This window comes from Onychomys torridus, chromosome 7 (genome assembly GCF_903995425.1).
Source record: "Onychomys torridus chromosome 7, mOncTor1.1, whole genome shotgun sequence".
Taxonomy (NCBI): Eukaryota; Metazoa; Chordata; class Mammalia; order Rodentia; family Cricetidae; genus Onychomys; species Onychomys torridus.
The window spans coordinates 60,146,998-60,161,931 of NC_050449.1; the positions used below are offsets into that span (position 1 = coordinate 60,146,998).

The 14,934-nt window shown below is 41.9% G+C and overlaps 1 protein-coding gene across 1 annotated transcript in view; it reads right to left on the reverse strand.

Annotated features, from left to right (window-relative positions):
* The window catches only part of Usp3 (ubiquitin specific peptidase 3), a 74,765-nt gene extending 60,337 nt beyond the window's left edge, over nucleotides 1-14,428 (reverse strand). Inside the window, exon 1 of the mRNA XM_036192971.1 lies at nucleotides 14,085-14,428. Coding sequence (XP_036048864.1) covers nucleotides 14,085-14,175 — 91 coding nt within the window. The 5' untranslated portion in view covers nucleotides 14,176-14,428. The remainder of the gene's footprint in view (nucleotides 1-14,084) is intronic.
* Between the last annotated feature and the right edge of the window lie 506 nt (nucleotides 14,429-14,934).

Here is a 14,934-nt window from a genome sequence, read left to right on the forward strand (position 1 = left end):
TGGGATTGCATGGACAGAGAGGGCAAGGTTAGAGCTAAAAACAAGGAGTCCATGAATGGTGAGAACAGCTGGGTCAGCAGAGGCAGCCTGTATGCCGAAGTCCAAACACTAGAAGAATGGTCCTCTATACAGAATTCCAAGTGTCTGCTTGCAGTAAAGAAGGTCCTTGCTTCTTGCCTCTTAGGGAAACTCATGTCAATGGCCCCATCCATTGTCAGAGCTGTGCAGTGCTACTCTTAAACAAAAAGACAAGGGTAAAACATATCTTTAAAGAAAATCCCAATCCAAAAGCATCATGTTATGATTAATGGAGTGTGGCATGTATGCAAAAGGCATGTGTCACAGTTCAGGTGTGAAGGTCAAAGGAAAACTCTTAAGGAGGTTGTTCTGTAGGTTCCAAGGATCATACTCAGGTCATCAGGCTTGCACAGCCAGCTGCTTTTAACTACTGAGCCATCTCACTGGCCATCATTTTCAAAAAGAAAAAGAAGGATGGGGCTGGAGCGACGGCTCAGTGGGTGAAAACAGCTACTGTTCTTACAGAGGCCTGTGTTCATTTCCCAGCACCACAGAGCAGCTCTTAACTGCCTAGAAGTCAAGGTCTATCTAGGATATCTGATGCCCTTTTCTGACACCCAAGGGCACCAGGCACACTACATACTAAGAGTGCCTAGTATGCACAAGTTTGGTTTCCAACACGGGGGGGGGGGGGGGGGGGGGGGGGGGGACCCTCCAAAATAAAACCATTCAGGGAACAGAGAAAAACATCAAAACAAACTAAGCCCTAGAAGGATAAAGACACTATAAAATGGAATCAGGATTTTGTAAAAGGAATGGTCAGAGATTAAGAAAGGGCTCTTGAAAATTAAAAAGTATAATCAAAACTCAACAGAAACAGTAGAAGAAAAAAATTCAGTTATTAGACCCCAAAAGCAAAAACAACCAAACCATATTCAAAAAAAAAAGACAAGAGAAAAATAGAAACTCTATCTAGTTCACCTAACATTCAGTTAATAGGGTTCCAGAAAGAAAAAAAGAACAGGACTAAGTTTCAGTAAAGAAATGGATCACATTTAACACACACACACACACACACACACACACACACACACACACACACACACACAAACACACACACTCTTTTACCTTAAGGGTATGAGATTTAAGATGGTTCAGAGGGTGAAAGCACTTGCTACACAAGCCTGGCAACCTAAGTTCCACCCCTGAAACCTACATAAATGTGGAAGAGGAAACGGACTCCACAAAGGAGTCCTCTGACCTCCACACACAGAGACACCTCCCACATATCACATGCACACACAGTAATAACAAAAATTTTTAAAGTCTCTTCAGCATTTATCAGAAATCAAAGAAAAGTATGCATGTGAAGATATAACATTTTGAACTTTCAGAACACCTAAGCAAAAAATAAAAGGATGTATATGGAAAAGAGGTAACTAGAAAAGTATCTGATTTCTAACAGCAACACAGTGAACTTAAAGAAACAATGCCTTTCAGCTGGGAGAATTCGTCTCTAATAATCTACATTCAACAAAGCTTTCACTTTAAAGATAGAAGGAAAATGCCAGACTTGCAAACGGTCAAAAATTACTCTTCCATGGCAAGGAACCTAAGTAATATACTGCACAAAAAAAAAAAAAAAATGGAATAAACCATTAAAAAAAAAAAGCTGTGGCATCTAGGCAATGGGAGACATAACATAAGAGAACTAAGGGACCACAGCAAAGCTGCCCAGTGAACCTAGACTCCAATTATCCCCAATGGGAGCACAGGACAGGGTTCTGGGTAGGTCTCAGGAAAAGGGAGATTATCTAGCCTACTACAGAGGAACACAGAATCATCCACCACCTTTGGCCGAGTTATAAGAACATTTGAGAGAAAATGTCTAAAGTTAAACAATTTTAAAACAGACAATAACTAAAGAAAAATAAAGTGTTAAAAAAGAAAGAAAAAATAGTCACTACATTAACCAAAATTTGTTATCATGTTAAGAAGTGAAGATAGGCAACAGCAGGGTCAACATTAACGTCCTCGTTTAGTATAGACAGTGGGCCAGGAATAAAGCCTCAAACTGATAATTAACTGTGTGTTCCCACAAGGACTTGGGTAACTCAGAGAGAACATGCACACTAAGCAGAGCTAGAAGACGGCTGGAGACTGCAGGCCATTCCTATTCAAAGCCCTTCGGTTTTATTAATCAACAACTACATGTATGTGCACTATTTTTCTGAAAAATGAATTAAGTTTTAAAGGGTATAAGAGTTATCAATTTATGAACTTGCCTAAATCATATTTTAATTTAAACAATTGTCAGAAGAGGGCAGAATGCTTGCCCAGTGTGTACAAGAGCCTGGGTCAGATCCCAAGCACTGTAAGAAAGGGATGGGGGGGAAGCTTAAATCTATTACAAAGCACAAAATTTCAAAGAGCAGTTTACCATTTGGGACCAAGCCACCTACTCAATTCCTATTACTTTTGCGCTAACTTGTCCTTCTCTACTATAGCAAATATAATTTCAAAACTGGCCAAGATTTGTCATCTATATGCTAACAAACCCAGATTCCTACAGAGCTAGGAAAGAGAGGGCATCTGCTCCTGCTGACTTCTATATCGAGACAAACTGATCCAGAAGGCCCATTGCCAAATGGCTCAAGTATTTTACTCTATTTTTTTAAAGGACTCCTAAAATCAGTTTTCAACATCATGCAGAACAAAACACTATGTATGAAACCACATTCTCAAAACTGTAACATGTTAAACAAACCTGTTATCATTCCTTCTATAATAAATTCAGACCTGTTCAGACCTATTCTGGAAAAGAACATCTACAAGGTTGTGTCTACTCTGCTAGGCTTCAGCTTAAATCCTGCACTATGTCTCTACCTAAGTGGGAACCAGTAATGGGAGAGTGGAGGTTGAAACCATTAAAACCACAGCAGATTACTAAATCAGAGTCTGGATGGGACACTTCGTTGTCTGGAAAACCAGGCACAAATAGCTACATAAAAATTACTAAGAGTTTAATACTGTTTCAAAAATAACTTCCCATTAGAAACTGATTATATAGAGAGAAAGAAAACAAAAGCCATGAATCACTTAAGAAAAATATGTATTTTCTAACATAAATATGTATTTCCATGGATTTAATATAGCAAGATCTGATGTAAAAATTCTATGCCTCTAACAACAATCTAAGCAAGAAAATACAGTTAAATAGTAACAACACTTTAAAAGAAATTAATCAAGTCAGTGTTAAGCACTGTACAATTATTATTTCAAAACAACAGAAAATACACAGATTGTAAGAAAAAAATCTTATATATTAAGGAAGCACTCCCTCCTATAAAGTATACAAAATAATTATGGTATTTACAAACCTCACTTTAAAAATATTACTTTTTGTGTGTAGGTGTTTTGCCTGCATGTATGTCTGTGCACCACATGCATGAGGTGTGCTCAGAGGCCAGAAAGTATTGGATCCCTTGGAACTGTATGATGGTTGTTAGCCACATATGGGTTTTAGGAATAGAACCTAGTCCTCTGGAAGAACAGCGAGTGCCCTCAGCCTCTGACCTATCTATCTAGCCCCCGAGATTTACAGACCTCTTAGTATCAGACTTTCTTCAGAGAACAACATGTTTAACACTTGCATTTTACACTTCTTTCTAGTTTCTTTTGGTTTTGTAATAAAGGTTATTGCTAAAGCACAAAGTGGGAAAATTTCCCATACTTACATTGACTGCTAGGCTGGGAAATTTTATTCTTTTAGAACTAATGGGACCATCTATAAAGAAATAGAAAAGCTGGGTGGTGGTGGCTCACACCTGTAATCCCAGCACTCGGGAGGCAGAGGCAGGTGGATCTCTGTGAGTTTGAGGCCAGTCTTGTCTACAGAGCTAGTCTAGGACAGGCTCTAAAGCTACAGAGAAACCCTGTCTCAAAAAAAAAAAAAAAAGAGAGAGAGAGAGAAAAGAAAGAAATAGGAAAAAATACCAACTGGGCATATACTTATTTAAATGATCCTGAATGAAATTCACAATATTCCAATTTATGTAAAGATTCGTGTTTTTAATTATGTGCATGTGTCTGTGCCCTTGGGAAGTCAGATGTCCTCAGAGTCCAGAAGAGGGCATCAGATCCCTGGAGCTGGAGTTGCAGGCTGTTTGGCTCCTGTAGTGTGGTCTGAGAACAGGTTGGTCCTTTGAGCCACCTCTCCAGCCCCCCAACATGTTGGGATTAACCACAGCCCAGCCAAAAGTTGGATTTTATAATGATAGGTACAATTTCAAATCTGACCATCTCCCAAATATATATATATATATACCTATTAAATACTTTTAAGACCCGAAAAACAATTTTTAAATGAGGCTCTAAAACAACCAAACAAAAATACTAAAAATCAATAAATGAAAACCATGAATTTAAGCCCTTAAATTTAAGCCATTCTAACTTCTCATAACAAATATAGAACTTGCATAGCTACTGTATACACATCAGGTGAGGCATGATCTGTTAGTTATATTACAATTTCCTTTTTAAAAAAATATTGATATAGCTCACTGTTAGTAGCCAGAATAGCTCACATGAAGACTTAATTTCAATTAAATCAAATTTCAACGAAATTGAAATTTTACTACCTGAAAGTAAAATTTAAAATTCTTTTATCAACAATAATGTTGATCTATGGTCTCCACATAATACAGTTTTGTTAGTTCTATTTTCATTTCATGTGTATAGGTGTTTTGCCTGTCTATATGTCTGTGCACCATGTGCATGACTGGTGCCTGGGGAGGTCAAAAGAGGGGGTCACATCCCCTGGAAGGAGTTAATAGACAGTTGTGAGCTGCCATGGGGGTGCTGGAATCAAATCCAGATCGCCTGGAAGAACAGCCAATGCTCTCAACCACAGAGCCATTTCTCCAGCTTCCTATATAGTTCTATAAACACCTACTATATTAAAACATTTTTGTAACATGTCTATGACTACATGAAACAGTTCATCATAGAAATTTGTTTCCTAGAAAATTTACTTTGCTCTTCAAAACTTACCAAAGTATTAAAATTCCAGCCAGGCATGATGGCTCACACCTATAATTCTAGCAGCTTGGGAGGCTGAGGCAGAACAGTCACAGATCAAGGCCAGACTGAGATATTATCTCAAAATTCAGTAAAGAAGTCATAAAGGAATCTTCAAGTTAATCAGAAAAACCAAGACTTAGAGAAGCTCACCAGTGTACTATCTCACAACTAGCTCTATTAAGTCAAAAAAATCAGCAGCCCCCTCTCCAGAATTAGACAGTAAAAACATCCCCAAGTCAGTCTGGAGGGCAGGTCAAAGATAAACAGAGAAGCAGATTTCTACTGGGAAGGCTATCTTCAACCCAGCTGCACCAAAAAAAAACAAAAAACAAAAAACAAGATACAGTATCTACTCAAGAATGGAAACCACATCACTGACGGAGCTACTCAGTCCTCAAGTAGATAAAATCCAGTTGGCTATACTATCCTTTTACAAGATATGCACTCGTTTATCTTACAAACACCCAATTTCCTTCTCAATGAACCTTATAAAAATAAGTTAGCTACAATTTATTGTGAAGTATCCAGCTAACACAAGAGCAAATTCAGTTTCGTAATGTCCACATTAAATTTCAACAGTTTTCAAAATCTGAAACTGCTCTCCTGAGTTTACCTGGGTTTTACGCATCTGTAAACACACACACACACACACACACACACACACACACACACACACACACACACACACGAGAGAGAGAGAGAGAGAGAGAGAGAGAGAGAGAGAGAGAGAGAGAGATACAGAGAGACAGAGAGAAAGAGGGGAGAGATCGAGATCTCAGTGTATCTCACATGGGGGAAATCTGTCTTAAGACCTGCAATCCAAAGACTGTAATTAACTTTTTTTTTTGGAGCTGAGATCAAACCCAGGGCCTTGCTCTTGCTAGTAAGCACTCTACCACTGAGCTAAATCCCCCACCTGTAATTAACTTTTATAGGAAATACACCTGGAAAATCTCAAACTATAACTAAATGTATAATCCACAGTTTGCCTATAATCAGATTTGTGATAACCTCTGAGTTCCCTGAGGCAAAAGCAAAATTCCATAGCTTCAGAAATCTCTCCCTGTTCTACAGGGCACAACCCCTCCCCCACCCCCCCAAACCTCTTGTACTAGAAATAAAATGAAACCAGGGAGAGGAAGGGGTCCAAACTGAAACACATTTTTTTAAACATCCAGAAGCTTACTATAATTTTTTTATGCACCTATATTGAGGGGGCTGTTATGTCTGTGAGGTGAATTTCAGCCCACCAAAAAAAAAAAAAAAGGAAAAAAAGAAAAAAAGAGCTGAGCATAGTGGGACTGATATTTGAGGCCATCTTCTTCCCATTTACACAGCCAATTCTTCGTGCCTATGTGCTAGCACTTTAATCAATTAACTGGATCGTGGAAGTCAAATAGCCACATTTTAAAATAAGTGATTTTTAAGATGTGGAATTTAAAACATTCTCATATCAAAAACCTTCCAAGCATGTTTCCAAGCCTTTTAAGTCCCTTAAATTACTAAGCATTAAGTTTCTAAATGACAAAATAAAGATCTCACTCTCACAAGGCAAGTTAAAAGTCCGAGTGGTTGAGTTTAAGCTTTGAGCTATCTTTACTACCCCAGAGCATCTTAAGCAACTCCTAACCTTTGTCTCAGTTTCACAATCTATAAATCAGGAAAAACTACAAGGATGGGTAGTTAATTAAAACAGTCAGGATTAAATGCTAGCAAGCTACTTTGAAGTTACTTTATGTTATTCTCAGTTCTCCTCCTACTCAGTAAAACTAATAGATGAGAAAACATCTGGAATTACTATAGATAATGACATCTACAGACTCATAGTAGTTAAAAAATGGTTTATATTTACAAGTTTCTAAGCCAAAGTTCCTTCAACAATTGCCACAGATTTCAAGAGACGACTGCAATGAACAGTTTTTTGGTCAATACCTTTTGAGTCCCAATGGTATCTATTCTTACCTACATTCCCAAAACAGACTGTTATATAAAAATCTCAGAGCATCTTGAGAGGTCTTGGCACAAGACAAATCCAGGTAAGATGAGCAAGCTGTTACCGTGGTTGATACTATTCTCAGCATTCTCAACTGTCAATCAAAGTAAGATTCATCACAAGCATTCCCTCCCAGTACCAGCCCCCACTGAGACTCTATCAAAGTACTTCCTCCTCAGCCATCTGTCCAGGAAAGTGCTATGAAAACACCTCCAGCATTTGCTCTCCTCTCTGAAAAGGATATGAATAAACCAAACACTGACAGACTGTACAGCACATATTCTCTGCTGCAAAGCTGCCTACTAAATCCCTTCTCAAACCCAGGCTGAACAAAAACATTCATAGAACTTTGAAACTACAGCTTAATCAAAGACTGTTTTTTTTTTTTTAACAAGAAGGAAGACCTCAAAAAATAAAAAAAAATATATTAAGGAAATATCCACATGTAAATGATTCTCTGATAGAAGAGGGCTCAAATTTTAAAACAGGAATTTAAATTCCTCACTTAGCTATTAACTACTCATTTTTTTGCTCCAAATACTATAAAGTTGTTAGCGTCTCTAAATCTAGTTTGAAAGAGCACAAACAAATCTTCATATTCCAGTACAACAGAAAACTGCATAAATTCCAATGAGAAGGCCTGCAATCCTTTCAGTCAGTAAAGGCACATGCTACCAAGCCTGATGATCTTACATCATTTAGGAGAGGAACAACTCTTGAAAGTTATCTTCTAATCTCCAGTGCTTCAAACACACACACACACACACACACACACACACACACACACACACACGAGTACACGCACATAAATAAATTTCAATGAGGAAAAAGTAGAATGTTATAAAATCTTAATGGTATCAATGTAAGGAATTTTAATTATCTTGAGGGTAAATGAATTCCAGAAAAACAAAAAGTTCTAATTCCCCCCTCAGCCCATCCTTTCCCTCTGCATAGGCCATGCAGAATGTTCTTTATACACTCATTATAGTGCTTAGATACCCTCTGATCACAACAGAAACAGGCCTGGCCTATACCCTTCAGCTTCAGCCTTGTCAAACATACAGAGCACATGGTCAGGTCCAGGGCTTTCTCATCTACATCAATCACTTAGAGGTTGTAGGAACAGGCTGCTTAAGGTTCTGGGGTTGGAGTGGGGGAAGAACACTGCCAACATGACTTCTAAGACAACTCCATTTAACTTGGGCTGTACAAATAGTACTAAAAGATAGTTTTATTCTTCAGAAAGCACACAAGAACACAAAGTTCAAATACTAATCTTCAAAATCAGTATAAAGAATATCTATCACCTACCCACTGATTTAAATGACCCTACTCATTACAACTAACATTTCCATCTACCCATCTTTATGTCCCCATTGTCAGAAGGCTACAAATTCTTGCGTTAACAAAGTCATAAACTGCCAATTGGTTACAATCTAGCTAAGCTTACTAGCTAACATACTGGGAAGAGAAGGCTATGGAAAGCATTCCGGGGAATAAACTTGCTTTATCTACATTTATTCTCAACATGAAGCTAGAGATCATTTCATAATCTACATGAGAAAACTTCATCAAGCAAGCATTTACTGAGTATACACAACACAGAATGCTACTTAAAAGTAGTGAATGTATTCAATCTCATGAACTAAATTACTGATCCTTTTCAGAAAATTTGGTTCAAGGGACAAACTAGTCTTCTTTAAAGTAGGCAGAGAGAAACAGGATACAAAATAACCCATCAATCCATCAAGGTGACTTCATACCTTTATCACAAACTGATCAATCCATTACAAATTTATTACCACAGACAAAGGACCAGTCAGCACCTCAGCCTACTAAAAGGACCTTTAAAAAATAAAACAGAAAGGTTTATCTCCAATAACCCCTCCAGACACAAACTGCAGATCAAACTGAGGGAAAAAAATTAGAGATACATTTTACAATTGCAAATTGCTGACTTTGCTTCTGTAAACTTGCTTGCATTAGACACTGACCCATCCTCTCCCTGGAAATAAGTAAAAAGTTTCAGAGCCCAGCCATCGGCCTTGGGACAAGGTCTGCAATTATAGATTAAAATAATAATAAGTCCCTATTTAAAAAATTCCTCAAAGAGGACCCAAGATAAGGACCATCTGATGAGTCCAGCAAACTAGGTCAAATGTCAGCCAATCACAAGCCTATAACTATGCGAACTCCCCTCCAGAGTAACCGCTCCCCCTAGACCTCCCCCTAGACCTCCCCGAGCCAACCAGTTTACGATTAATGTTACAAAATTTCCCGCGTAACAAAATGATTGCTGAAATATATGATTTTTAAATTGGGCCAAACCAGGGGCACCTGGTATCTTATGCTAATTTTGTAATTTCTGCCTTTAAAAATGCTTGTAACTGCTGCTCCGGGCTCTCTGACTCACCAGGACAGAGAGCCCACTTGCGCCAGTGCTGAATACATTCCTCTTGCGTGTTGCATCTGCTGGTTTGGAATCTTGGTTTCTGGGGGGCCCTCTTACAGACGAAAATATCCCAGGGCTCTGGGGTCTTTCAAAACCAATCACTTATTTTTAATAGTGTGATATAGGGTGGGGTGTACTGGAAATTTAGAGCTCCCTCAACTCTTTGATGAATTAATCAGGGAGAATTCTCATGACTTTTACAAAAACAGCTCCAAATCAACAGTACTTTAAAAACCTAAAACCCAGGTACTTGACTTTCCTTAGATTAAAACAGTTGTGTTTAAAGTACCTTTCTTTTCTTTTCTTTTCTTTTACTTTTTTAAAGCACTTCATGTTTTTGTTGTTGGGTTTGGTTGGTTCCTTTGGTTTTGGTTTTTTGAGACAGGATTTCTCTTTGTAGTCCTGGCTATCCTGGAACTTGCTCTGTAGATCAGGCTGGCCTCATAGAGACCACCACCACCGCCTGGCAAGTACTTCATGTTTTATCCCTGTCTTTTGTCACTGGTTAACTTTCCACCTACAAAAATAAGGAATGCACAAGCTTCTAGCTTCTGAAAATAACATCTGGTATGGGCACATAACACAAGGCTTAAGAGACTGGCCCAGTTCTCATTTAAACTTTTGTAATTTAAAACTAGAATGTTCTTAGCCACAATTAGGCATAAATCAGTTTTTACCTTATTAGGAGATTGCTATTTTCAACATTTAAATTAAACCACTACATGGATTTATCTCCTAACCAAAGAGCTTCCTGACTTTCCAACTAGATTAGACTAACCTCTTTGAGTGTAAGGGACCACTAGACTCCATGTATTTTAAACTCCAAGTCTGTACAAATAGACACCTATTTGCCAGCCTCATGAAATTCTCTGAATTTGATAAGAGCAGGTGTCTTGAACCTTAAGACTTCTGGGATCCCTTTTCAATGGATTGAAAAGGTCAAAAGTATTTTCATGGATGACATTAAGATAGATAGATAGATAGATAAAAAGGAAGGAAGAGATATTACTCTATTACTCTGAATGTTTCCTTTCGATCTCTCAAGAGCACAAAGTGAAGTTTTCTAGATAGTACGGGAAGTGTGATATCTTAAGAGACTGCATGCAGAAGCAGATGTGAGAGCCCAGCTGTCTTCCAGTAAGATAAAATTACAAAATATAAAAAAACGTAAGAAACTACTCTTGGCCAGGCAGTGGTGGTGCACGCCTTTAATCTCAGCACTCCCAGAGGCAGAAGCAGGTGGATCTCTGTGAGTTCCAGGCCAGCCTGGTCTACAGCATGAGATCCAGGACAGGCTCCAAAGCTATCCAGAGAACCCCTGTCTCGGAAAAAACAAAAAAAGAGAAAAAGAAAAAGAAACTACTCTTCCCATTCAATTTTTGTTCTGAAATTTTTTTTGCATAAACTGTCATTTCTTTTAAAAAGTATTAGGTCTGTTATTGTTAATTAAATCAGTAAATAAATATTTACAGTTTTAATTTTTAATTTCTAATATGGTGATATTAATAGATAAAAGCCACACAAATAATCTGGGTTCTAAAACATGTTGAGACTATAACAGGGTTTTGCAAACAAAAAGTTGTATGAAGTACTGTAACATACAAGTACATAACACAGTGCCTTCCATGGCTAAGAAGCTCAGGTTAGTTCTTACCCCCTAATCTTGCCGAGTTCTGTATCTCCTTGTAAAACGATCATCATAAAGCCAATCTGTTTGGGCTCAATTTAGTGGGCTTTAGACATTTCATTTTCAGAGTCCTTATTTATAAAAATGTTCAAGTCAGTGATACCATAAATTAGACACCATAAAGCATCAGTTTCTCAAACTTTCCACATGCACATGGGCTGTGGGCTCCTCTCTCTCTCTCTCTCTCTCTCTCTCTCTCTCTCTCATACACACACACACTCACTCACTCATAACAGAGACTTGTGAAGTAAATGCAAAGCACTGCTCTTTTTCCAGATGACATAAGGAAACAGAAGTGCTAGTCCAAGCAGGTACTCCTCGCTAGAATCTGGGCCCTTGGTCTTTTGCAATCTGCTTGGCTATATCATTGGGGTATAACTGCAAGCCCCCAATGAAAATAAGACGGGGGCATTACTTTTATTATCCAGGTGCCAAAACAGGGATTTTCTCCCTCCTCAGAAACAGTATAATCAGACTCAGTACCAGTCCGAGCATTACTTCAACACACTGGCTATCCTTCTAATCTCCTACCAAAAACACAAATTCTGGAGTGTTGAAGAAAAAAAATAATTCAGAATACATAACACTCCAAGATGAAGAGTTAGTTAAAGGATTGCAGATTTACCAATCATTTAATTACTGAAACTACAGGCAGGCAAGAACAAGATCAAACTTAATACAGTAACACTCGACTATACCAATGAAGGGATGCCAAAAGGTTAAAATGGGAGGCTCACATGAAATGGGGTTGGACAGAAGAAAACACCCACAGAGTTGTGAAACTAGCTTTATTGGTCCTCCAAATGCAGGTGATTAGACCCACCCTTCCTAAGCAGGGTCAGAGGCAACCATTTGCTGCTGTAACGATGCCACCCTCTGCCGGGGACTGAAATCACCCTTCCATTACTAATTCGTTCCTGTTGTCAGCACAAACCTCTCAGTTATGCTCTATTTTAATGCGCTGAATTCCTCGGGAGAAGCTTCGTTTGCTGCCTCTCTTTTCCCCAGTCAAGTGGACTCCCTGACTGACGAGGCAAGACTGACTCACAACAGGATATCTGCAACTTGCATAATTCTTGTCTTTTTTTAGATGCATGTGCACAATACGGCCATTTCTAAGTTTGATGTGATTTTACACAGAAAAAAGAGAAAGAAAGAAAGAGGTTGTGCTGATGCATCCACCTCTGAATCCCTGGTACTGACCACAGATGAACAAGAGGAAGTGCCCCATTCCTTGTGGTCGTGGTCGTGGTCCTGTGTGTGTGCGCGTGTGTGCGAAATCTCTCGTGAGAAAAATTCTGTTATAACCCCACAGCCATAGCTAATTAGCTAACAGACCACCAGTCCATGTGTGATACACCTTTGTGATGTTCCAAGCTCAAGACTCACTGTTAAAGACGTATTTACAGGTAAGGGCCCATTTATACAAGTCCCTGCATTCCCACAAAGAACTGCAATACTAGCCAAGCATGGCAGCACATGCTTATAATCCCAGCACTCCAAGGGCTGTGGCAGAAAAATTACGAATTCTAGGTCATCCTGGGCAACAACAGAGACCCAGTCTCGCAAACCAAAAGAATTGCAATACTGCTCTGTGAAACCAATTCACTGGTTAATTTTTAAAGTCTTCATGCAGAAAAAGACACCTGCCTTTACAAAGGTAAGCAAGGCACCAAGTCTTGGAGCTCCGGAAAGCTGGAGTTACTTCTATTCCTTATCCTGGAGGACAGACGGCTTTCTTTGTGCCATTCCGTATGTTTTGCTTCCAGAACATAATCACCTTTGAAGAAGTAACCTGTCAAAAGTATTAAAACACTCTCTAAACTACCTTCCCAGCTCCAGCCAGCCCAGGAGAAGAAACCACTCTGCTGGACCGTACCACCGTCTTCCAGCATTGCAAATGAACTTGATTTCTTGAACACTATTCACATTTTACACTATAGCCCAAGCTGCCAGTGATCTTAAAGCTCATAAACAAAGACCAGCGTCGGCACCAGGGCCCTACCAGGAAGTAATCAAAGCGGGGTGGCCGTCCGACCTTAAGTCCCGGCAGACAATGAGAGGGCACCGGGCTTCCGAGGGGGCAGAAGGAGTTAACGCTTAAGCAAACCAAAAGCATAACATAAATCTAAGAAGGGTCTTACACACACGCACTCGTGTGCTTGTTCCCAAAGCAATCCTGAACCAAACCGAAAGACTGTCTCGGAAAGGCAAAAACAAAAACAAAAAACAAAACAAACAAAAAAAAAAACTCGAGCCGCCTCTCCAAAGCAGCTGTGGGCTGCCTTCTCCCGAGCTTTCGGAGCCCGCTGCCTGTGTTCAAACTTCACCCTCCCAGGCTGAGGCAAGACTCCGAGATCAACCGCCCCCAGCGCAGTCGGCTCGGGGACCACGGGGGGTGGGGGTGGGGGGCGCAGGAGCCTGTGGGAAGCGGGAGGAAGCGCAGCCCGAAGGGGCCCGCGCGCCCGGCAGTCCAGACAAAGCTGCGACCGCAGAGCGGCGCTTTTCCTGCCCGGCCCACGGGGGACAGCGAGCTCGGACCCGCCACACGCGGGGCCAGCCCTTCTGTTCGCGGAGCCATGGGGTGCGGGCCGCCGCGTCATCCCAGCGCTGCGCGCTCGCCTCAGGCCCCCGTGGGCCTCTCCTCAGCCGGCCCGGCCGTCGGGCCGCACGAAACAAAGGAGCCGCCGCCGCGCCCGCCGCCCCGCGTCCTCTCGCCCCGCGCGACCGGCCCGCTCCCCGCAGCCTCCCCCGGGGCCGCGCGCCACCCGCCCGCGGCCCTTCGACGGCAAGGCCCGGGCCAGAGCCGGGACCTCGGGTGCGCGGCCGGCCAGCCCCGGGGCCGCACTCACCGCTGCAGCACCAGGACGACGGGGAGCCGTTGGGGAACTTGGCTGAGTCCGGGGCGATGCAGACGCTGGAGCTGAGGTGCGGACACTCCATGGCCACGAGGACGGCGGCGGGGACGGCCGAGGCTGTGGGGCGGAGGGACTTCGGAGGCTCCGTCTGGGGTCGCTCCTAGCCCGGCGCTGGGCAGACGGCGGCTGCTTCGTCCCGAGCCTTTGCGTCAAAGAAAGCAAGGGCTTCCGGGCGCCGGGTTTTGCCACACGCCGTCTCCCGGCGCCCCGCTCCGGAGAACGTGGAAATCTGGACTCCTGGTTCTGCCGCCGCCCGGAGACAGTAAGCTTCCGCCTTCTCTAGCTGGCCCCGCCCACCCTACTGGTTACGCCCCCAGACATGGCCCCGCCCCCGCGCTAGGCGGCGGGCGGAGGGGGCGGGGCCTCGGCTCTTACGTTCTGCTGGAGTAGAGTCCCACCCCGCTGTTGTGAAGTGACTTTCTCAACTCAGACTGTCCGGAGCAGCGGCGGCAGCTTCTTGGGACCCCAGCAAGCATGGGTACTCAGTCTGGGCAGACCGGTCTGGACCGCTGCGTCTACTGCAGTGTATCTGACTACTGTAGCGAGGCTTGGAAAGAGAATGTGTGGCCACATTGCAAAGTGTGCGGAAAATGAGAAACGGTCATATGGACTAGCATTGAAGCCTCATTTTACACAGGAAGAAACAGGCTAGGGGACTTTGTGGGAGTGGCCCTCGGTGGCCCAGCCGGCTGCAGGGTCTCCAGAACAGTCCTGACTTTTCATGTTCTCCCTGTAGCAAGTGCGGTCCGGAACCATTCTGAGTTCTGAACTCTGGCCTGAGCCC